This window comes from Calidris pugnax, unplaced genomic scaffold (genome assembly GCF_001431845.1).
Source record: "Calidris pugnax isolate Ruff unplaced genomic scaffold, ASM143184v1 scaffold133, whole genome shotgun sequence".
NCBI classification, from domain to species: domain Eukaryota; kingdom Metazoa; phylum Chordata; class Aves; order Charadriiformes; family Scolopacidae; genus Calidris; species Calidris pugnax.
The window spans coordinates 6,460,382-6,482,123 of NW_015090977.1; the positions used below are offsets into that span (position 1 = coordinate 6,460,382).

General features: G+C 52.5%; 1 protein-coding gene across 4 annotated transcripts in view; it reads left to right on the forward strand.

Moving 5' to 3' along the window:
• The window catches only part of GTF2IRD1 (GTF2I repeat domain containing 1), a 62,769-nt gene that overhangs the window by 11,724 nt on the left and 29,303 nt on the right, over window positions 1-21,742 (forward strand). For all 4 annotated transcript variants that reach the window (XM_014953351.1, XM_014953349.1, XM_014953352.1 and 1 more), the window contains exons 2-11: window positions 3,433-3,561; window positions 5,717-5,858; window positions 9,473-9,619; window positions 13,350-13,533; window positions 14,608-14,909; window positions 15,376-15,465; window positions 16,409-16,492; window positions 17,425-17,608; window positions 18,844-18,869; window positions 21,510-21,630. In XM_014953351.1, the coding sequence (XP_014808837.1) occupies window positions 3,439-3,561; window positions 5,717-5,858; window positions 9,473-9,619; window positions 13,350-13,533; window positions 14,608-14,909; window positions 15,376-15,465; window positions 16,409-16,492; window positions 17,425-17,608; window positions 18,844-18,869; window positions 21,510-21,630 (1,403 nt within the window). In that variant the 5' untranslated portion in view covers window positions 3,433-3,438. The remainder of the gene's footprint in view (window positions 1-3,432; window positions 3,562-5,716; window positions 5,859-9,472; window positions 9,620-13,349; window positions 13,534-14,607; window positions 14,910-15,375; window positions 15,466-16,408; window positions 16,493-17,424; window positions 17,609-18,843; window positions 18,870-21,509; window positions 21,631-21,742) is intronic.

Below are 21,742 nucleotides of genomic sequence, written 5' to 3' on the forward strand. Positions count from 1 at the left end.
TGGGATGCTCCTGCCGTGGGTGCAGGGTTTGGGGGGGACCACTGCCTTTACTGCAGGGGTTCGGGAGCCTCCCTGCTCGCCTGGCTTTTCCTTTGCTGCAGCCCAGGTGATTCATGAGTGAAACTCCCCCGGGGCCAAATTTATAATCTTTCCCAGGATTAGAAAAGGAGGCGAGGAAGGAGATGTCGTAAGAGCCGAGCAGGCTGCCCGTGTCCCGCGCCGGCTGTGGCACTGCACCCCTGTCCCCACACGGCTCATCCCGCCCCCACAAGACTCAGTCGGGAGGGAGAAATCATTAAATAATCAAATTAAATCATAAAAATATATTTTTTTAATATTTAAAAAAATAAAAACCAATCTGCAAATGTTTTCCGTGACACCGGCATGATGGTCCCTGAGTCACCCTGTGCCCTGGTGATGGGACTCGGGGCACAGAGGTGGGATGGGGCTGGGGACATACCTGAGCTTCCCTCTCCCCGCTGTGGTCTGGGAGGGGGAAAATCAGCCCCTTGTTTTATGCCCCGGGGTGGGATTTGATGTGTGGAGCCCTGGGAAGGGGGGTAGGATGCTCTGTGCCCATCTCACCCACCTCACTCCCTGCCGCCGGCCCTAACTGCTATAAGAATGGTTTACCCCAGTTTTCTGAAAGATTACTTTCCCTTTGATTAGACAAACAACTTCAAGCCGTACGTCTTAATTTGATTTGAATAAGCCTAGCGCTTGCTGTGAAGTTTTTTTTTCCTCCCTTTTATTCACCCCCCTTTTCTAAATCTGCTGTCACTGCTCTTCGTGGCCATAAATGATTAAAAGCTTTACAGGAATATTGTCCCCCCCATCCCTTCAATTCCTTGGGTTGTATTACTTGGGTCATATTTTTATTATTTTATTTTTTTTTCTCGTTGAGTGATTCTCCTTTTTCCTTCTTAAACCATCAGCCAGGTGAAAGGGATTATTTTTGTGCTGGTTTCCTGCAGAGCAGGCAGGGGGGAGGGAGGGGGTGCAGGGACCCTGCCCCACTTCCCACTGATGTTATCCCGGGCTTCTGGGGGCTGGATCCAGCTCATGGCTTTGCTTTCTGCAGCCAAGGGAGGAGCATCTCTTCCCGTGGGAGGCCGTGGCCAAGCAGGTTGGTGCAGCTTGAAGCTCTCCGAGGGGCTGCGACCAGCCCCACCGAGGCAGGGACCGGCTCTCCAAAATGCTGCCGGAAGGCAACAAGAGCATCCAAGTCATAGCAGTCATATTTAATAATAATTAGGGCGCTCAGAAATATGCACTGGCATCAAAATAAGGCTGTTTTCCAAGCGAGTGCTTGTGGAGGGATTAAGAAGGGAGTGATGCTCCCTGGACCGAGTCCGTTCCGATGCCAGCCCCCAGGTGATGGCTGGTCCCAGCCCAGCATTGGGGCTGCCCCGTGTCCTGTGGGCCAGGAGAGAAGCTCAGGGCCAGCTTTGGCACCACTGTCACCTCACTGCTCTCTGCCAGCTGCAAGAAGGCACCTCTTATTAGCGTAGCAGTGATTAAAAGAAGGAATCTTGAGGTCCCTGCATCCACGGGGCCGCGCACAGGGAGCTTGCACGTGAAACGGTCCCTCATCCATCTGTCTGTCCATCCACGCGTGGAGAAACCACAGGGCTGGAGCAAGATGGACCGTTTCCCAGTGTTGCTGCAGCCCCTGGTGATGGTGAAGCTGGAGGTGGCTGGCAGAGCCCCATCCCCAGCGCGGGGACATCCTGGGGGCTGTGCCGGAGGGTGGCATTACCCAGGCTGCAGGACCCTGTGTTGGGTTTCCTGCTTTATTCTCCAAGCTGACACCTGGGTTGGGGGGTTTTTACCCCACGATCTTTCTGGAGGAGAAGACTCGGCTTCATCTGGGCAGTTGGTGGTGTTAAGAGCCAGCCTGGAGGTCCTGGTGAGAGCAGTTTCTGAAATTCAGTCATTATTGTTTAACAGGGAGTTGTCTCCACCCTCGTTGGCTCATTTCATGCCCACGTAACAGCGAGGTTCTCAGCGATGTTCCTCAGCCCCCTGCCCTCTGTGTGCTCAGGCACCTGCAGACATGGGGGGGCTTGTTATTTTGGGCCAAAATCCACCTTTTCCCTGGTTGCAAGGGGCAGAGCATCCCCGCTTTGCGTGGAAATTCCTTCTGCCTGCAGATGGGTGCGAACTGGGGCAGGAAGGTGAATTTGGGTTTTTGATGTTGACTTTTAACCCCTGTTTTGGGGAGGGCCGGGTGGCCGTGGTTACAGGCCAAGCTGCAGATGGAGTTAGGGGCAGGAGGCTTCATTCATATTCCCCGGCTCCTGCCGGTCTTGCCTCGTTAGAAATCCTCTTTTATCCGCTTGGGGCTTCGAGCACATGATTTACGAGCTGGTTGGAGTGGCTCCCGAGCCTTGCTGGCTAATTTGCCACCCTTTATTGGCAGGATTAAAGCCGGGCGGCGCGACGCTGCCCTGGGGATGGAGGGGTGATAGCTGGGGAGGGGGGAATGTGGGGTGTCGGGGGGTGTGTTGGGTGCTGGGGGGTGATGCTGTATGGGGTGTGGGTACCCTGGGAGTGGGGTGATTTATGTGGGGTGAGCTCCTGCCTCAGTTTCCCCCATGGTCATGGTGAGATGTGTGCAGAGGCCTGGCGCGGTTGTTGCATGTGTGGCCAGGCCCTGGCATTTTTTGCCCTTTTTTGCCCCATTCTGCAGTGAGGGATGGAGCTCCTGCTGCTGAGCCCCTCTTGGATGTGGGGTCCCCTTGCGTGTTGCCTGGTCCTCCCTCCAGCATTGTCCCCTGGGAGCTGCAGGGTGGGATGATTTGATGATGGAGCCCCTCACCATGAACTGCCTTTCTCCTTTGGGGTGAAGGTGGAGCACCCCGTGGCTTTGGCCTGTTTGGGGGACACCTTTGGGTGCCGGGCTCTGCTCTTGCCCAGAGTATAGGGTGGGGACAGCGGGCACGGTGTCCTCGCAGTGACGGATGTGTCACCCCCTGCTCTCTCCTGCCCATGGAGCTCAGGCACGGAAATGCTCTGTGTCTGCTTCAGCACCACATCCTCCAGCTTGGCACGGCCACAGCCTGCTCCTCTGGGTGTCCCATCACCGACATGCCCCACGCGGTGGTGGCATCTCCCCGGGGGTGAGACCCGAGGGCAGAGAGGTGACTTGGCAGCTACTGGGACACACAGAATCAGCCCCGGGGTTTGGGTATGGCTCAGCAGCGTCCACAATTATCTGCCTTTAGCAGAGGAGACGTGGGGGACGCGGGGTTCAGGCTGTGCCCAGCCTCTCTCCGTGCCTCAGTTTCCCCGGTGTATCCGTGCCGGCGCTGCGCCGTAGCCCATGGCACAGGCTGGTGTTGGGCTGTGCTGGCGATGCTCAGTGCTGGTTCTCCATCAGTAACAGCAATGCATATACCTTTTTTTTTTTTTTCTTTTTCCTCTTTCCAGGTGAATATGGCCCTGGCAGGGAAGCCTTTAGACGCGACTCTCAGCACCTCCAGAGCTGACCAGTGGAATATGGTTTTTCCCCAGAAAGATGAAATCATCACCAGCTTAGTGTCTGCCTTAGACTCCATGGTAAGAAGCCGGTGGTGTCCCCGTCCCCCTCCTTCCTTTCGCCGCCCTTTAGTGGGGTTGACTGGGAGCAGGGGGGGTCTGTTGAGCTCATCCCACTCCCCTTCACTGCTGGAAAGCCCAGGGACCTGCCGGAGCTGGGGAACAAAAATCCCCTCCTGCCCTGACAGCCCTAAGGATCATAAAGTCAGCCCAAGTTAATCTCAGATGTGTATTCTTTTCCCATTAATATTTATGTCGGTATCAACTGAATGTAGGGTGGTTGGAGTTGTGTTTTTTTTTTTCTTGATGTTTTACCGATGTTACCGTGAGCTTTTACACAACAGGAGAACAATGGCTTTTATCTCCGAGAACAAAGAAAATAACTTTCATATCTTTTGACGTAGAATTCCCGGTGGAAACCTTGCCTAAGTCAGCCGTGCTTACATAAACAAGATAACTGTCTGGATTAAGTCTCGTGGACCAGAGCTAATCTTATTTTTAACTGTGAATGTGATCAAGAAGGGAAAGCGGGTGTGCAGTAACAAATATCTAATGCAACGCGACGTGCTAAATAGCCCTCCCTTTTTAAAGCCAAGTCGTATTTAATGTATTTATCTTGGGTGCATCTTCTTCTCTAAGCAGGTAGGGCTTTTTTTCACTTCTTTTTAACCATCACCGCCCCACTAAGGAGCAGGTTCTCCAGAGCTGACGCACCCCAAGCAGCTTTGATGATTTATAAACTTGCCATCCAATACTAATTTCCTTCTTTTTAACCATCACCGCCCCATTAAGGAGCAGGTTCTCCGGAGCTGACGCACCCCGAGCAGCTTTGATGATTTATAAACTTGCCATCCCAGACAGCAAATCGTGTTATCGTAGTTTAGCTTCTTAATGAATATACATTACCCCGCAGTCCTCGTTACGTGCTGACACCGGGGCCAGGAGGCCAGGCTGCTCCTGAAATTCAGCCTTTATCCCGGTACTTCACCAGGGCCGGGCTCTGCACCCACGGAAGCCTGTCTACCTGCGTGATAAAGAAACCACGGGGCCACGCGCTCAGCGCCAAGGGGGCTTAGGGTTTGGATTTGGTCTGCCTCCAAACCTCACATCCCCTAGATTTTATATTTACTGTTTTGAGCGTTGAGTATTTTGAGCAAAATACTTTGATTTGCTGCTGGGTCCTTGACAGGAGTTTTGTTTTTTTTTTTTTTTTTAAAGAAATATCTATTTTGGGGGATGTGATTCAATACCCTCTTCCCGAAGAAGATGAGCAGGAGGTAAAATTGACCCAGTATAGAGACTGGTTTAAGCCCACGTGAATCAAACTGGCTGTAAATGGATGTGGGGAGCTGAAGGTAGCTCCGGGGGGGTCGTTCCATGCTGTCCTGCTCCCTCCCCGGCCACCAGCAGGTTGGGGACGGGTCCTGTGGCCCCTCCGTGGTGCCGGGGGTGAGCGATGTGAATAACCGGGGCTGCTGATAGCAAAATCCCCCCCTTTTTCACCCATTTAAATCGTGACCTGGGGACAGCATCTTCATAGCATCGGTGCTGTAGCTATGGGAATATGACTCATGCTGCTGGCGCTGCGTAACTATTATAATATAAAAAATAATAATAAAAACGCATATACATGTGTGTTATGTAGAGCAGGAAGCGCACGTTACATAAAATGGATTAATGGAGGAAGTCTTTTCCATCTCTTTAATGTTTTGCATAACTGTACAAGAAGAATCGTTCCACTAATCCAGACTTTGACCATATTAGTGCTCTGCAGCTGAAATAAGATTCCCGTGCTCCTTGTTTCATGAGAGCTGGTGGAAAAATAAAAATTGTTGTTGGTTTTGGGTTTTTGGTTTGTTTTTTTTTTACAGGAGCGTTTTCTTTACAAGAAATACTATAAAATGTTCACTTCTAGGATAGGAAAAAGTGAAGCAAAATGATGGGTCAATAGTTCTTGTTTTCCAGCAAAGCATAGCCCAGCCAGACACCTTTCTGCAGCTGTGAAGTTGCCAGAGTGTTTAGGGGATGTCATTAAACCCCGTGAAATTCTGACCCAAACATTGATTTTGATGGAGGAATCTTTTCGATGGGAAGGAAAAATATCCCAATGGGAAAGGGCAGAGGGTGCCGGGTGGGGATGGTGCCCTGGGCGCTCTGACCCGGTGCCTCCCCGCAGTGCTCAGCCCTCTCCAAGCTGAACGCGGAGGTGGCCTGCATCGCCGTCCACGAGGAGAGCGCCTTCGTGGTGGGCACCGAGAAGGGACGGGTCTTCCTCAGCGCCCGCAAGGAGCTGCAAGCCGACTTCCAGAAGTTTTGCAGTGAGTATCCCCACCGGCGTGGTTGTCTCCCGTGTTGGGGTTGGTGCTCTGGTTGTCCCAGCTGGGACCCCACCGCTGCTCATGGGGGTGTTGTGGTTTGGGGGGCACCATGGTGCTGTCTGGCCATAGGTCTAAGAGGTGTTTGAAGTGATGGAGAAAGGAGGTGGGAACCGTGGCTGGAGCCAGGGAGGGCACTGTGCACCTCGGCTCTCTTCTCCAAAAGCATCCCTGGGGTGGCACGGGGCTGGATGGCTGCTCTGTGCCCCCAGCCTGTGGCAACACTGCGGGACATTAGAGTGGCTTTTGAGGACTTAGCAGATATAGTTTCACAGACTCATGGAATCATGGAATTGTCAGAGTTGGAGAGGTGGGAACCGTGGCTGGAGCCAGGGAGGGCACTGTGCACCTCGGCTCTCTTCTCCAAAAGCATCCCTGGGGTGGCACGGGGCTGGATGGCTGCTCTGTGCCCCCAGCCTGTGGCAACACTGCGGGACATTAGAGTGGCTTTTGAGGACTTAGCAGATATAGTTTCACAGACTCATGGAATCATGGAATTGTCAGAGTTGGAAGGGACCTCTAGAGATCATCTGGTCCAACTCCCCTGCTAAAGCAGGAACGCCCAGAGCACATCACTCAGGACTGCATCCAGGCGGGTCTTGAAGATCTCCAGAGAAGGGGACTAGTTTGTCCTAGTGATCGGCCCAGAGAGGCTCTCTTGGGCCGAGGCTTTCATCCTGGTTTTGGAAAACCAGGGATGGATTTGGGAGTTGGGAGTGTTGTTTGTGGAGCTGCTTATTTTTTTGAGGGTCTAACAGTGGTGGAAGGATGACTTGAGCAAGAGCTGTGGTCCCCCCGCCCTGGGTCTCAGGTCACCACGTATGGCAGGAAGGTGTGTGACTGGAGGCAGCCCTGTGTGTGGTGAGGCTGGCACCCAGCTCTGTCCCAGCTCTGTGCCTCTGCCAGCTCCCCAAAACCAGCCTGGGAGCTGAGGGGAAGGTGGGAGCTGTGCAGTGAATGGGGATCCGCATTTCCTGGATGGCATCATCCATGGAGCACCAACTGCTGCTTTCCCCACTGTGTGCAGGAGTTGGGATGGGATCTGGCTTTGGTGGTGATGGGGACCCCAAACCCAAGGGGACCCCGGACCCGGATCTACTCACATATGAGAACTTCTCTGTGGGTGGAGAGAAACGATCCGGCGTGTGTGCACACACACATGGTGTTGATGGAAACCATATTGGTGCTTTATCCCTTGGAGAGATTGCTCGGGAAGGGTTCGCTCTGGTGCAAACACTAGTGCTGTAAAGCTGCCAGGGTCGCTGTCTGCTGGGGTTATTCGCCACACGTGTGCCAGGGGAGCCTGCATGGGCTCTGCAGGAGCAGCTCCCTGCCAAGGGCTCCGCTCTGCCCCTCCGTCCTGCCACCACGTGCACCCGGGAGAGCCACCCTTAGTTATCCTCTGCGGTGGTGCATTGCATTTTGTAGGACAGGAGGCATTTTGGGGACGTTTCCTGCACTTGTGGCTTACTCTGCCTCCCCTTCCAACCACCCATGAGAGGCAGGGAGGTACCTACCCGAGCGGTGAATGGCATCAGGGTGGCCAATGTATTAAATGCCAGCTGTGTCTCCCTAGGGCTCTTGATACACGATTGACAGGGCAAGAGAGTTGGGGTTGTTCAGCCTGGAGAAGAGAAGGTTCTGGGGAGACCTTAGAGCCCCTTCTGCTATCTGAAGGGGGCTACAGGAGAGATGAGGAGGGACTCTTTGTCAGGGAGTGGAGCCATAGGACAAGGGGTAATGGTTTTAAATTGAAAGAGGGGTGATTTAGATTAGATATTGGGAAGAAATTCTTTATTGTGAGGGTGGTGAGAGCCTGGCCCAGGTTGCCCAGAGAAGCTGTGGCTGCCCCATCCCTGGAGGGGTTCAAGGCCAGGCTGGACAGGGCTTTGAGCAACCTGGTCTGGTGGGAGGTGTCCCTGCCCAGGGCAGGGGTTTGGAACTGGATCATCTTTAAGGTCCCTTCCAACTCTAACCATTCCATGATTCTATGACCATCTGCAAATCTCACTTTTAGAAATATATATATATATACATAAATCCTGAGCTGTGACCTACGGCTGTGCTGGGGCAAGGCGCCTGGCATTAGATCCTGATTTCCATCTCCTTTGGTTTCATTTACACCTTTGTCAAAATGAAATGGTCACGTCTGGTTGAAAGCACAAAATCTTGACGATGGCGAAGCGGCTGATGCTGGAGACAGGATGAAACGTGATAACTCTGTCTTGAATTATAAATGGCCCAGGCTCAACTCCGCTCCATAAAGCTCTTAAAACTGGCACGCAGTGGAAAGCATCCCTGGAAGTGCCTCTGATTTATGGTCTAGCTGCCCCCTTAGAAAGGATCTGAAATAATCTAAAGCAGACATCGCTGGGAGATGTAAGAAGCCTCTTATCTCTCTGGGCGCGCAGACCTCGCTCGAACACCCTCCTTTATCTGAACCTCTGGCTCAGCCTTTCCTGGCGCACGGGGGGAACTTGACAGTGATCGGGATTAATGTCAACGGAGCAGAGTTAGTGCCCAGCCGGGAGGGAGAGTCACTCGGAGGAGGGTGTGGATGCAGATGCATTTCATCACCTTGGTAAAACACCCCAAAAAAGTTTTACAGGGCCTGTTTCCCTGCGCCCTGGGAGGGATGTGGCACTTACCAGGGGTTGCATGATGTTGGGTGGCTGTCCCTTTTCTTATTATAGTTCTGTGGGTACCCCAGGTGGCTCCTGCCCCATCCCAGTGATGTCCCAGCCCTGGGCTGGGGGACAGGAGGAATCCTCGAGCTCCTCCTTGAGTGCCCAGGCAGCAACCAGGGCCAATCGCCGGCAGGAGCCTGTCGAGGATGATGAAGGAATTAGTCCTTCGCCACCGAAAATCCCTTGCGAATCGCTTTGGATAGAGCGGCAATAATGTACTTGTACTGTTTAATTTTCTGTGCGTTTAGAGATGCAAGGAAGTCATTGCCGAAGATATGCTTTATTTGAGGTTTAATGGGGGAAATTAGCAGGAAATAGCTGGTATTACCGAGCTACGTGATGCTGAAGGGTAAAAAAGCCTCCAAGAAAGGCGGATTTTCTTTTCCTGAGAGATTGAAGGCTAAGCAGATTGAAACCAGAGAAAAGAAATGCGCTGCCCAATTAATCACAACAGTTTTAGTGCAGCTGAGGGGGGAAAACCAGGGAGGGGAGGGGGCACACATGGGATGAGCATGTCCCTGGCTGGCAGGGACCAACTCTTGCTCCTGCTCTGCTTCTGCAGCGCTGCTGTCACCACTGCCCATGCTGGCACCTTCCCTGGCACGCTGGGGGCTGCCAAGTGCCATGGTCTGGGGTGGATGGGAGACCCAGGGGACTTGCTGTCACCATGGGGGTGGCGAGGGGTCCAGCACCTGGGGGACCCCCATCTTGCATAGGGTTTGATGGCCACTTTGTTCAGCCCTGGCTGAAGTTGGCATAACCCATCCCAGCGGGTTTGATCGCTTCGCAGCCACTCGAAAGCACGCATGGCATTGTCCATGAACCCTCCTCTCACCGCAACGTCTCCCATTTTCTCCTCTTTTCCCCCAGGAATCCAGCAGAGGAAGGAGCAGGACGCGGAGGCGCAGAAGAAGGCAAAGGAGTGCGGGCGAAGCGTGCTCAGGGTCTCCCCGGACCAGGGATCAGACGTGTACCTCCTCAGGAAGATGGTAGAGGAAGTGTTTGATGTGCTTTATAGTAAGAACCTTCACGCTTCCATTTGGGGATTTGGATTGCCCCCAGGGCTTGCTGAGCTGCCCGGCACCGCTGCCGGATGCGGTTTTTGGCCCCAGCCAGGGTCCCCAGCGAGGGAGCAGGCACCTGGCAGGGGCGGCGTGGTGGGACGTGCTCCTGTGTAGGGTTAGCATTGCCTTGAGATGGGATCCGGCCACTGCTTCTTCACTTTCCAGTGCTGTAAACTGGGCATAAAATATCCCCGTGCTGGGGGGAGCATCCTCTGTCCCCTCAGCCAGGGGAAGCCTCTGCCCTGAGTGTGATTTTCAAGCACACCTTTATCCGTGACGCTGCTTCTACAGCACCTCTTTCACAGGCGCTCCGTTGGGGCTCTGCAGAGACTCCCTTATCCTTTTCCTTGGCAAGTCTATTTAAAAGGAAAAAAGATGATTTTTCTAGCAGGCGGCCCCACAGCCCCGGCTCCGAGAGACGAGCTGGTGCCGTTCCAGCACATGCATCATCCCCGGCAATAAAGCTTCTGCAATTAAAATGTAGATGACCATATGGCTGTTGATATGTAACCCAGTGGGTTGCAGAGCTCCCTCCGGGCCCAATCTGCGGAGGCTCGAGCGGCGGCAGCGCCTGCTTCTCGCTCGGGAGGTCCCCACTGTAGCCTCCACGGAGAGGCTGGAGGTGGTGACCCTGCTCCAGGCTTGTCCCCCCTGGGGACTTACACTGGCCCAAGTAGGAAAAACAAAGTCGGATTGGGAAAACGGGGCGACGAACCCCAGTATTCCCCTGTGCTGCTCAGTGGGTTGCATTAGCCCAGCGTGATGCTTTGGGGGAGTTCAGAGAGTGTGGCTGGACTGGGTCTTTGGCTTTCCTGGGTGCTGCTCCCCATCACCATTTGGGATTTGGGGTGTCCTACTGAGCTCTGCCGGCGCCTTGCGGGTCTCCCTGAGCCTGAAGTGCAGGGGTTGCCCCTGTTTATGTGCTGGGTTTGGGAACAGGCTCCCCAACTACAGCAGGAGAGGGATAATGGGGTGCTCCCACCAGCCTCCCTGGGCTCAAGTGCAGGATTTGCTGCTGCTGGCTCTCATTCAGCGCCCCCTCGCCAGCGCCTGCCACGGGCTTCACAGACAGAAAGGGGAGATGGCAGCCCTTCCCCCAGGGATGAACAGTTGCTGAGGTTTTCTGAAACCACTTAGAGGACTTGGAGGCGATATTCCCATTAACGGGGGTAATCAAATCCTCTCGCTGCCTTCAAAAGGTTGGGCCCAAGCAGGAAGGAAGGGGAAACACAGCAGAGCCAAGGGAATGGGGTGGTGAGAGTGTTTCGGCACTGATTGGATCCCTGCTCTGAGCTGCAGGTCTTGTCCTGCTGCCGGGAGAGCGCCAGGCTTTACAGCTCTCTTAGGAATATGGGAATTATTCATATGTGACATACCATAAATATATAATTGCATAAAAACCTTGACCAGGGTGCATCTGCGTGGGGTGTATGGACTAGGTGGCCCATCCGTCGGGATGAGTTTGTGATGCTCTTCACCTCGTTGAGGTGCACAGACTTGCATGGGGACAAGCTGGCCGGGTCCCCAACCCAGAGGGGCTGGCATTGCCATGGCAGGAGGAGGCTGGGCATCCCCGGGACGGTGATTTTAGCCTGGTGTTGGGTGTAATTCTGGCTTTGGGTGTAATTAATTCTGCCTTTGCTGCTGATTTCAGTGGAATCAGCTGTTTCCATCCTTGAGCCACTGGATGGGGAAACCTACCGGGCAGATGTTCCCATCCCGGCATGCCCACCGGGAAGAGCTTCTCCTGTTTGAGTGGGAAGAAATACCGCAGGAGATAGTAGGTGCCCCAGGGTGATTCTGTTCCCAACACCGAGAGGACTATCAGAAATTAACAGTTATCTTTCTTAAGGGTTTTGGAGGTTTTTTTATCCTTTCAGTTGCCTCCCATCAACAGGGATTGGAAACAAAAAATCTTAGAAAACGCTCAGTCAAAAAGATCGCGAATTCCCTCCAGAGCTGGGTAATCTCTGCTCCAACAGGATGACTGATTACCGCCGGCTTCTATTAAACAGGCATTAATGATGATTATTGTCTCTCTTTAGCTAAACCATGAGTCTCTGCATGGCAGTGTGAGCCTTGGTGAAGGTCACTTTGACAGTAACACATTCCCCATAAAAATGTGTTCGGGGAGTTGTTGAGCGTTGGGTTGATAAGGAGCAACCACGGGCATTGGGAGCTTCTCCCCATCATGAAGAAAGGTGGTGGAGGGAGGTGGGAAGCCATTAGAGACAGCACATCGGGGCAGAGGAACTGTCAGTACCCTCTGGGCTTGTACTTGTGGTGTTGTGCAAAGCTTTGGTTTGAAACTTCTGTTATTGACTTAATTAAAACATTATCCATCCCACCTATAAGGAGCCTTGATGGCTCGTGCAAGTCACACGCCGTTAGTTGTCAAGCGTTGCTTCAAAGAACATGTTGAAGAAATCACTTTTAATAAGAACTTGCTGACAGTGCAACAAGATTTCCAGGGTTTCTGTAAGATCTTTAGGTGGTTTTTTTTTCTTTATAGAAGAGAGAAAAAAGAAAATATTTTAAAGAAAAGCAACAATGTAAAATCCTACAGCTACTTAAAAGTTCCATAATCTCCTCTGCCTGCTCCTCAACCTGGAGACAAAGGCGCAGACACCTTGCCATGGGGCCAGATGTTCTGCATCTGGACACTGCTTTGCCAGACAGGTCACATTCCTGCACGGCTGTTTCTTCTGCTTCGTGCTTTCAGCACCAGGTTTATTGGTCGCAGTGACTTGGGTTGGTTTCCAAAGTAATTTTTCCACAGAGAGCAGCTCAAGGGTTTGGTCATTCCTTGAAATCCTTCAGAAGGGGCTGGTTTTCTAATGGTGTTTTGCCTGGAGAGCACCATAAGCCTTCCTGGTTTGGGCACATGGGCTCTTTAGCTGGTTTAGAAAATTTATGTGTAGCTGCGATGCTCACTGGTTGTCTTCTGCTGTCAGGGAAAGGAACTCCTTGGAGAGTGCCATGGTTTAGTGTTAGAGGTGCAACAGAGCCACCTCATGTGGTAGGGACACGGGGGGGACTCTATGCCCATCGTCCAGGGGAGCGGGTGAGCTTTCTGGATTGCTGGAGGGGATCATGCAGTCAAGCGTATCGATGTTCGTGCTGCCTGCGGATGGTGGGATGGAGGGACACTGTTGGGTTGGGGGTTTTTTTTTCTTGTCTCTCAAGGTGCATTCAGGCTGCCTGACAGCACCAGCAATCAAAGTACTTTCCATTCTTCCAGGAGGTAAAATAAGAAAACCGGCTGAAAATAAGGTTCCCAGAATATCTCGGTAAACATGAGATAAAAATCAGCGTGAGCCCTTCAGCCTCCTTTGTCAGCTCTCGGCTCCCTCCCAGCTTGCCGGTGGCCACATCCCTCGCTGGCAGGCGTCCGGACGCTCCCGGGGGGTGGGCTTGTGCCAAGTGACCCCAACCGAGGATTTTACTGTGCAACCCGAAAGATGAGACATCTGCTTATTGGCTTTTGTGAGCTTTTTATTAATTAGCGCTTTTAGAAAGGGCTTGGAGGGGCCTTGCATGCTAAGTACGGAGCTAGGAAGCTGTTTTCTTCTCATGACGTTTCCATTGGGATCTCTTGCTCTTGCATTTACTCCTCCAGCCCGGCGCAGCCGTGGCCAGGAGCACGGGATGTCCATCAGTGTGTAACTCTGTCCCCTCCCCAGGTGAGGCTGTGGGGAAGAGCAGTGTGGTCCCTTTGCCATATGAGAGGTTCCTGAAAGAGCCGGGCTCGCTGGCGGTGGCCGGCTTGCCCGAGGGGATCAGCTTTAAGAAACCCATGGAGTACGACGTGAAGTCCCTGATGGCCATCTTAGAGCACAGCCACAGCATCCGCTTCAGGCTAAAAAGGTAATTTTGGGGACCCCCAAAGGGGCAGGAGGGTAGCAAGGCCTCGGGATGGCAGCTCTTCCAGACACCGGTGGATGGCAGAGATTTTGTGTGGAGCAGGCAGGAGGGTCCCTCCCATGTCCCAGCTTCTCCACGAGACCCAGAAACCTGGGTCCAGCCATGCCCAATCCAGTCTTGCATGGAGGTTCATCCATGTCAGGTGGCTGGAGACTGTTTCGGACTCGTTCCTTTAATAAGCGTGTGTAAACGTGTGCATTAACCGCATCGCTTTACATGTCTCTGCCAAAATTTCCGCTGTGGTAAGCTAAGTGCTTTTCTGTCTCCAGAGGGGTTTCCAGTGTAAATGCTGCAAGCTTCTTCCCAGGCCGAAATGGGATTTTTAACACCAGACGAGGAGGGAGGTGGGGGACCACAGGGTGAGCTCCCCATTTTGGCCACGCTTTCGCAAGGGGCTCGGCAGTTTTGGGTGCGTTTCCTCTTCGTTTGCCTGGCTGGCAGCACCTCAGATCCATTCAGAGAAATGCTGAGCACTACCAAATACCTCCTCTGAAGGCTCGGCACTTCTGGAAAATCAGGCTGAGACAGCTAAAAGTAGGACACGCAGAATTCGAGCCGTCTGCGAGCTCACGGCCGCCTGTCTCATGTGAAGCACGTGGCCTTCCTGGGGCTGAGGCTCATCCCCGGGCTCCTCCTGAGGTCCCTGTTGAAGGTGCCGTGGGTCCTGGGGGCTGGGACAGGCAATGGAGTCAAGTCATTATGGTCACACAAATTGTTTTACTCCCTAAAAAACACTGGGCCATGGAGCTAGGCGGCCGTGCCCTGCTTAGTATAAACACTTTGAACTGCCGTAAGACCAACCTGCTCCAGTTAAAGAAGACAAAACCGGTGCAGGTGCCTGAAGAAGCTGGAGGAGGTTGGGTGATGGCTGTAATTTTTGAAACAAAGAGCCCGGCAGCCAGCGGTGCAGCCTGTCCCACCCTCCCGGGCACGGCTCTCCTTCCCCCTCCACATCCTTGCTTGATGGACCCAAAGGAACCTGTTTCTTTCCTCCTCTTCTCCCTTCCTTCCCCTCAGGCCGGCGGAGGAGCCCAACCGAGAGCCCAACCCCAGCGTTGAGTTGACTTGTACCTCCCTCCCCTCCAAGGGCGGCCGGGACTCTGGTGCCAACGGCCCCATGGCCAAACCCGCTGGCCCGGATGCCCCCTCGGCTGTCACCGTCACCAACTTCTTGTACGGCGTCTCGCTGCCCGCCCAGATGGCCGTCGACCTAAAGCAAGAGGCCTCCTCCGGGCCGAACGCGGCCGGCGAGGCGCTGCTGCCCAGGCCGGCGGGAGAGCTGAAGGTGCCTTCCTCACAGGAGTACAGCGACTGCTGTGGTAATAGCCTGGAGTTTGCTCTCAGACGGGGGCCTGCTGCCAAGCCCACCCCCCTCCCGGCACTGAATGGGTGTTTTGGTGGTCCTCGGATGAAAATCGGTGCAAAGCTTGGCAAATACGGAGATGAGCAGACCTGCGCCCTGCCGCCATGTTGTGCCGGGTGCCTCTGAGGTGCCGATGGGGCTCACCTCCATTTTTTGCCCTGAAACGCCGGGCGCCTCTGAGGTGTCAATGGGGCTCACCTCCATTTTTGCTCTGAAACACCGGGTGCTGCACCATGAGGCTGGAGTAGGGGACGGTTGGGGCTTGGTCTGGCCAGGACCCTACCGGGTTGCATGGAGGAGAGCTGGTGGGGTTGGGTTGGCATCTCCAGTGGGGACACAGCACCATGGGGGGCTTGTTCAGGTACCCGGAGTGTTGGTCAGACTCTCATCAGCCCTTTCTCCTTGTCTCCCCTCTTGTCCAGGACAGAAATCGTCGGTCTCTGGAGGTCCCCTCATCCAGAATGTGCACTCATCCAAGCGCATCCTCTTCTCCATTGTCCACGACAAGACAGGTTTGTGTCCTGCTCCAGTGCTGGAGGTAGCCAGAAGCTACCTCTTAAAGAAAGGTTTCCCAGAGGTCTCCCAGCCATCATAGAATGGCAGAGGGGTTGGAAGGGACCTTGAAGATCATCTAGTTCCACCCCCCGCCACCTCCCAATAGACCAGGTTGCTCAAAGCTCCATCCAACCTGGCCTTGAACCCCTCCAGGGATGGGGCAGCCACAGCTTCTCCAGGCAGCTTCCCTGCACTGCCAACTGGCTGGGAAATCCCATCCTGGCTTCATGCATGGGGAACCGAGGCACGGCTTTGGGTGAGGCCGTTTGCCCAAGCTGCAAACAGCAAATACCCGCTGAAAGCTTGGCATTATTTCAAAATAACTGAAACCCACTAACCCCGGCATGATTCTGCAGAGGTGCCCGGGGGGATCAGCAGTGGGGAGGAGACTTTGCCATTTCCCCACCTCCACCCCACCCAAGGGAAATGCAACCTTAAAACGCTGACGTGTTTACATCAAAACCCTCATCTGCTTGCATTAATTAAAAAAAAAAAAAAAGAAAGAAAAAAATATGGGTGGGAAAGTTGGAAAAGAGAAGGAGATGGAAAAGCTCCTCTATGAAATGGCTGAACCTTTCAAAGGTTCATTTCAGGTTGAGTTTGCTCTGTCCTGGAGGGTCTTTCATTTCAGGGTTGAGAAGTTTTATGGGGTCATTTCTTAGGAATCTGCTTTGCACATGCACGGCTGCAGAGGAGGTTGCTTGAGGCTGGGGCTGGGGCTGGGGAAGCCCAGACCTTATCTGCCAGCCTGGCAGAATCCGCTCAGGAAGAGGGAAATCATATTTTTTTTTAAAGCAGCAAAGTCTTGTTCCTGCTTCCCAGCGCTTTGCGCGAGAAAAGTGCATCTGCTGTGTATGAACCATATGGAAGTTCCTTATTTCTTCTATTTTGTTTTGATAGATAAGTGGGACAGTTTTATAAAAGAAACTGAAGATATCAACACCCTTAGGGAGTGCGTGCAAATTCTGTTTAACAGCAGATATGGTGAGTAGGAGTTAATATCCCATTATGCATCTGCAGCGCTTGTGGTTTGCATATCATTATATAGCAATCATTTTTGTTCCCTAACACAGCAGCAGAAGCCATATGCTAGAGCTCCCTGCTCTTCCTAACACATTTAGCCCAGCAGCTCCCAGTCTCTGGGTGTCTGCTGAAGGTTATGTCAATATTTCCATTTGGAGGCCCCCCCCGCACTGTTGAGGAATTTATAACTGGGCTGTAAAACGGCCCCGGTCTGAAGAGTGGAACGCCGGGTCTTGCAGGCGAGGGGGAGCGGTGACACACAGCCGTTTTAAATTAACATGGTAGGGGGAAAGAGAAAAATTGACCTTATTGCAGCTGCTTTTTTCCACCTGCACGACTCACGGGTGTCGTTGGTGCTTCCTTTGCCATGGGGGAGTGATTTTGGGTTAGTTCCTGGGCGTTTGGGCTGCTGTAAGCTCAGGAACAGGCTGATGGTCGTCGCCTGTTCCATCCTCATCAGGCTGTGTAATTCCTGAGTTATAGATGGGCTATAAATATGTGCTGTGTAACTCGTGAGCTATATATGGGCTATAGATGAGCTCTGTAACTTATATAGTATATATGTGCTGTGCAGCTTGTGAATTATACAGCTCAGTGACCTGCTGTGATCACAGGGAGGATGGGGACAGCCCGTGGGCCATCTCACCCCTGGTTTGAGCAATGCCAGGCCCATTTGGGGGTTTTGGAGGACACTTGTTAGGTGTGTTTGCTACTGCATTGTCCCTCTGTTGTCCCATCTCCTGGGGGCAAGCTGCTCCCAGAGCTCACCTTCTTGGACAAGCAAAGGACAAAAGGGCAGGAGGCATTCGGTCTGCTTGAGTTCAACCTTTTATTTTATCATCTGGGAAAGGAAAAGTGCATTTTTAAGTGAAAACTATGGGTTTACCTTTCAGCTGAAGCCTTGGGGTTGGACCACATGGTCCCTGTCCCATACCGGAAGATTGCCTGCGACCCTGAGGCAGTGGAAATCATCGGCATCCCAGACAAAATTCCCTTCAAAAGACCTTGCACCTACGGTGTCCCCAAACTCAAGCGGATACTGGAGGAGAGGCACAACATCCATTTTGTCATCAAAAGGTGGGTGGTGAGGAAGACAAGGGGGAGAGCATGGCCTCGAGTGCCGTGTTCCCTCCATCATCACAGGGTTTGTTTGGACACCCAAAACTCACTTTACCTTTTTTTATGGAAAAGAGCTGAACAGCTCTTTTTTCCCCCCCAAAACCCTCTGTTTTCCATTGCACTCTCCCTTTTTGTGAGGATGTGGCAGGGCTGCCCCTACCGAGGTCACCTCCGAGCCCCACCACCCTGTTGTAAGCCTGCGCAGGCATAGCTGGTGCCACCCTCAGCGTTTTGGGTGGTATCGGTACCCTCTGATCACAACACAACTCTCTCCAGTGGCGTTTGGTGGATGGGAGTGGTGGGTGGGAGGAGGGTGGGAGGAGGAACATCTATATTCATGCCACATGGGGATTCCCCTCCACCTTGTTTTGCGGTGATCACTTATGGACATCCTATATATACGATGATGAGGATGTATCGCCTACAGGCAGGGTGTTGTGTCTTGGTGTCTTCATTTATACCAGAGTAGGAGTGGACGTTTTCCCAGTTATCTCTGCCACCGTGCAACCCTTCTTTGCTTCTCCATCAGGAAAATCTGCTTTATAATTTATTTATTCACTCCCTGCCTGTGCAGCGTTTGTGTTGTTCCCCTGTTGGAGGTGTGAAACTGCGGTGCAGAAAAACCCCGGCTAAGGCTCCCATGGGGGCTAAAATCACTGACATCAACAGGACTCAGCCATCCTAAAAGGAATTAGTTTTCCAGATGTCAGCCACTGGAGGAACAGCTTTGTCCTGCACTGCTTGGGCTGGATCGGGCCCCAGGACGTGCCCCTGAACACTCTTTGCTCCCAGGAGCAAAGTTATGGGTGGCATCAAAATATGATATTCAGGAGACAGCTGACATCTGGTCAATGGTCAACGTTGTGAAGGTCCAGCAACAGTTACTTCGGTCCCATTGTCTCTTTTGGTAAAGCCAGGCTGTAGCAGCCTCATTTAATAAGTTAATTAAATGAAGAGAATGACTTATAAGCAGATTTAAAGGTGCTTTAGTTAAAAAGCATGTGCTGTGAGATTGCTTAGTTGCACAACAGGCTAAAAGGCTCTTTTTTTTTTAGCTGAAAAATTAATTCCGTTTTTAGGGAGTGAATAAAATTACTATTTTGACTTGGTTTAAGGCTCTTCATTAATAAAACCTAAAATTCAGTCATTAGAAGCCCCTATTTCTAATCCCTTTTTTCTTCTTTTCCTCCTAGGATGTTTGACGAGAGAATTTTTACAGGTAGGTTCTCCACGTCCTTTGATTTATTGCCCACAAAATTGAAAGATTATCCGGAGAAGCAGGGTTGAAATAATGTCACTGTAAGCGGCAGAAGTGCAGGACACGTGCAATTACGCTCAGTGAGGAGAGGCCTTGTCTGTGCCCTACACCTGGGCGTGCTGAGATTGCCTTCACCAGGGATTGGCACAATCATTGTGCCCCCCTTAAATAGTGTTTTGAAGGTTTAAGTGAGAAATCCCTGGTGTGTGAGGCTGGGCTGGCTCCCTGTGCCGGGCTGAGCTGCAGCTACAGGCAGCACACAGTGTGTTTCTGTGCTTTCAGGAGGAAGAAAAATCACTGCTGGGTTCCTCATTGCTAAATTATTCTTTTTTTTTTTTTTTTTTTTTTTTTTGGGGGGAGTGGCGGCCTTTCCCAGCTTTTTATTTTTCTTTTTTCTATTTTTTTTTTTTTTTTTTTTTTTTTTTTTTTGGCTGGGAAGTGCTAGCATCATCCAGCCGCTGACTGTTCTTAAAAGAAAAACAACAAAAATTCATTTTTTTCAGTGACAAAACCCCGAGGAGGGGGTTTCTTCAGCTTTGTTGGCCTTGTGTTTTTTATTCTTTTTGGCGGTTTGAGCTGGAGAAGCCAGGCTAAGTGCTTCTTGGCAAATAAAATGAGATGGGAACTGATGCTGTGTGACCTGACCCTCACTCCAGCAGCTGCCCCCGTCCCACCGCCTCGATCCCCCCCAAACTATGGCACTGCACCCGAATTTGTCACCGCCCAGCCCCACTCCTGGATCGTCTGGGCTTGGCTTGCAAGTAAAGACCTGTTTTGGGGTGGTTGTTTTGTTGTTTTGGTTTTTTTTTTTCCCCACACTGGCACCTTTCCCAACAGACACCACCTTCTCCTCTGACATCTCTAAATTAACCCCCGTGGCCCCACGACAGCCCCACGGGTGCTCCCTGGGGACAACGGCACCACAGCCACCCAAAGAGGACCTCCAGCAGAGTGGGTCTCACCTCCATGGGGGAGTTTCTTTGTCTTCAACCCCATTAATGATGTTTTTTTCTCAAGAAAAAGATTTTTTAAGCTCTAACCCACCCCAAAGGGATGGAGCACTGAACTGTGTCTCGGGATGCTTGGATTTTCCTTGCAAATCCATCAGGGTGGCGTGGTATCTTGGGAAGGGGAAGCATCCCATATGTCTGTACATCAGCTGCTGATGGAAAGCACGGTGCTACGAGCAGGGGGGTTACATGGCAGGGTGGTGCAGGTGGAAATTAGGCAAGGAGGAAGCAAACCCAGCAGGTCTGGTGCGGGTGGCAGTTAGTTCCCCCTCCCCTGCCTGGTCCCTGCAGGGCTACCAGAAGCAAAACGCATTAAACCTGGCTTTTTTGTGATTCGCGTCAGCACATCTGACTGTGCAAAAAAAAAAAAAAAAAAAAAAAATCTGCTGAGTCAGGAGGTGCCATTTTTGCAAAGACACTATTTTCCGAGCAGAGCTGTATTTTAAATTGCCGACTGCAAAGTATCCCAAAGCTTCCCCGTACAGTTTTGCTCACCCTTTAATTAAAATACCCACCACTGCTAGGAAACCTATTTTTGCTACTCCCCTGGGTAGCAGCTTCAGGCATCCTCGCTGCTGCGAGAACAAGATTTGGTCCATAGAAAGCACAAATTAAAAGGAGCCTTTTGGACTGTCGGTAGATAAATAGTGTCTTTAAGGCTCTATATTGCTGCTGGTCCCATTGCCAGAGCCCTGCCCTTCCTTGCAGACTGGAGCTGAAAGGGAAAAGGCTTCGTGTTCCCACGGAGGGGATGTGTCCTGGAAGGGTGGGGATGTCACGATGGCACTTTGAGACCAGCGAAGGGCCTCTGGCAGCAGCAATTTAACAAGACACCTACATGGTTTCTGCAGCCTCACAGCGTAATTTCATTCCCTCCTTCCCCCGGCACTAATCCTTCAGCTCTTTGCTCACCTTCCCTGCCCGATTTTCATTTCCTACCCTGCCTTCAGATCGCTCTTTTCATCTCCAAGGTCATTGCTGAGGCTTCTTTGCAGCTCCTTTCAGGTTGCTGAGGAACGGGGAAGGGAGAGAGGAGGTTTTTCATGGTGACAGGATGCTTTTGTCCCTCTCCGTGTCGCTGCAGCAGAGATTTCTCCCGCTGCGTGTGGGTCTTGGAGCTGCAGGAGGGGACTGCCCGTGTCACTGCTGCTCTGGGCTTTGCTGAGCTCCCATCCAGCCCAGCCAGTCCCATCCCTTGGGATGGGGCTCTCCCCACTTTGGGGCTTGCTCCTGCAGCACTGGTCCATGGCCCTGACCTTGTCTGGGTTTCCCAACCCCAGTCCCCACCTCTCAGCACCCTGTCCCAGCAGCCAGCCCTTCTGGAGATGCTCCATCCCTGGTAGGGCTTCCCAGCACACAGAGGTTTAAGCAAGCATCTTGATATTATTTTAATGTGTAAACCCAATTAAATCTGCAGCCTTCCCTTTGCAAGTAGGTGACTCTTGAAAACCTGTCCCCCACCCTGCCCTCCCTCAGCTCTAGGACTAGGAGGGGAACAAGTGGAGGTGGAAAAGCTGCATCGTTGGCACCTCTGGTTGCTAATTCTGGTCTTGCTTTTCTTTCCAAAATCGCCCTGCGCCCCCGGCACCAGGAAGCAAATTTACCAAAGATCCAACCAAGCTGGAGCCCTCCAGCCCCCCAGGGGAGATCTCCCCCGAGCCGCACCGCGGGGCCGCGCTGGACCTGGCGGGGACCTCTCAGGCCAACAGCAGGTAAGTGGCACTCCTGTCCCTTGGCCACCACCAAGTGACATCCCTTAGACAACTATTCTGGGGGCATCAACGTGCACAGAGGGTTATTGTTGCACGCATCTGCCAGGAAGGA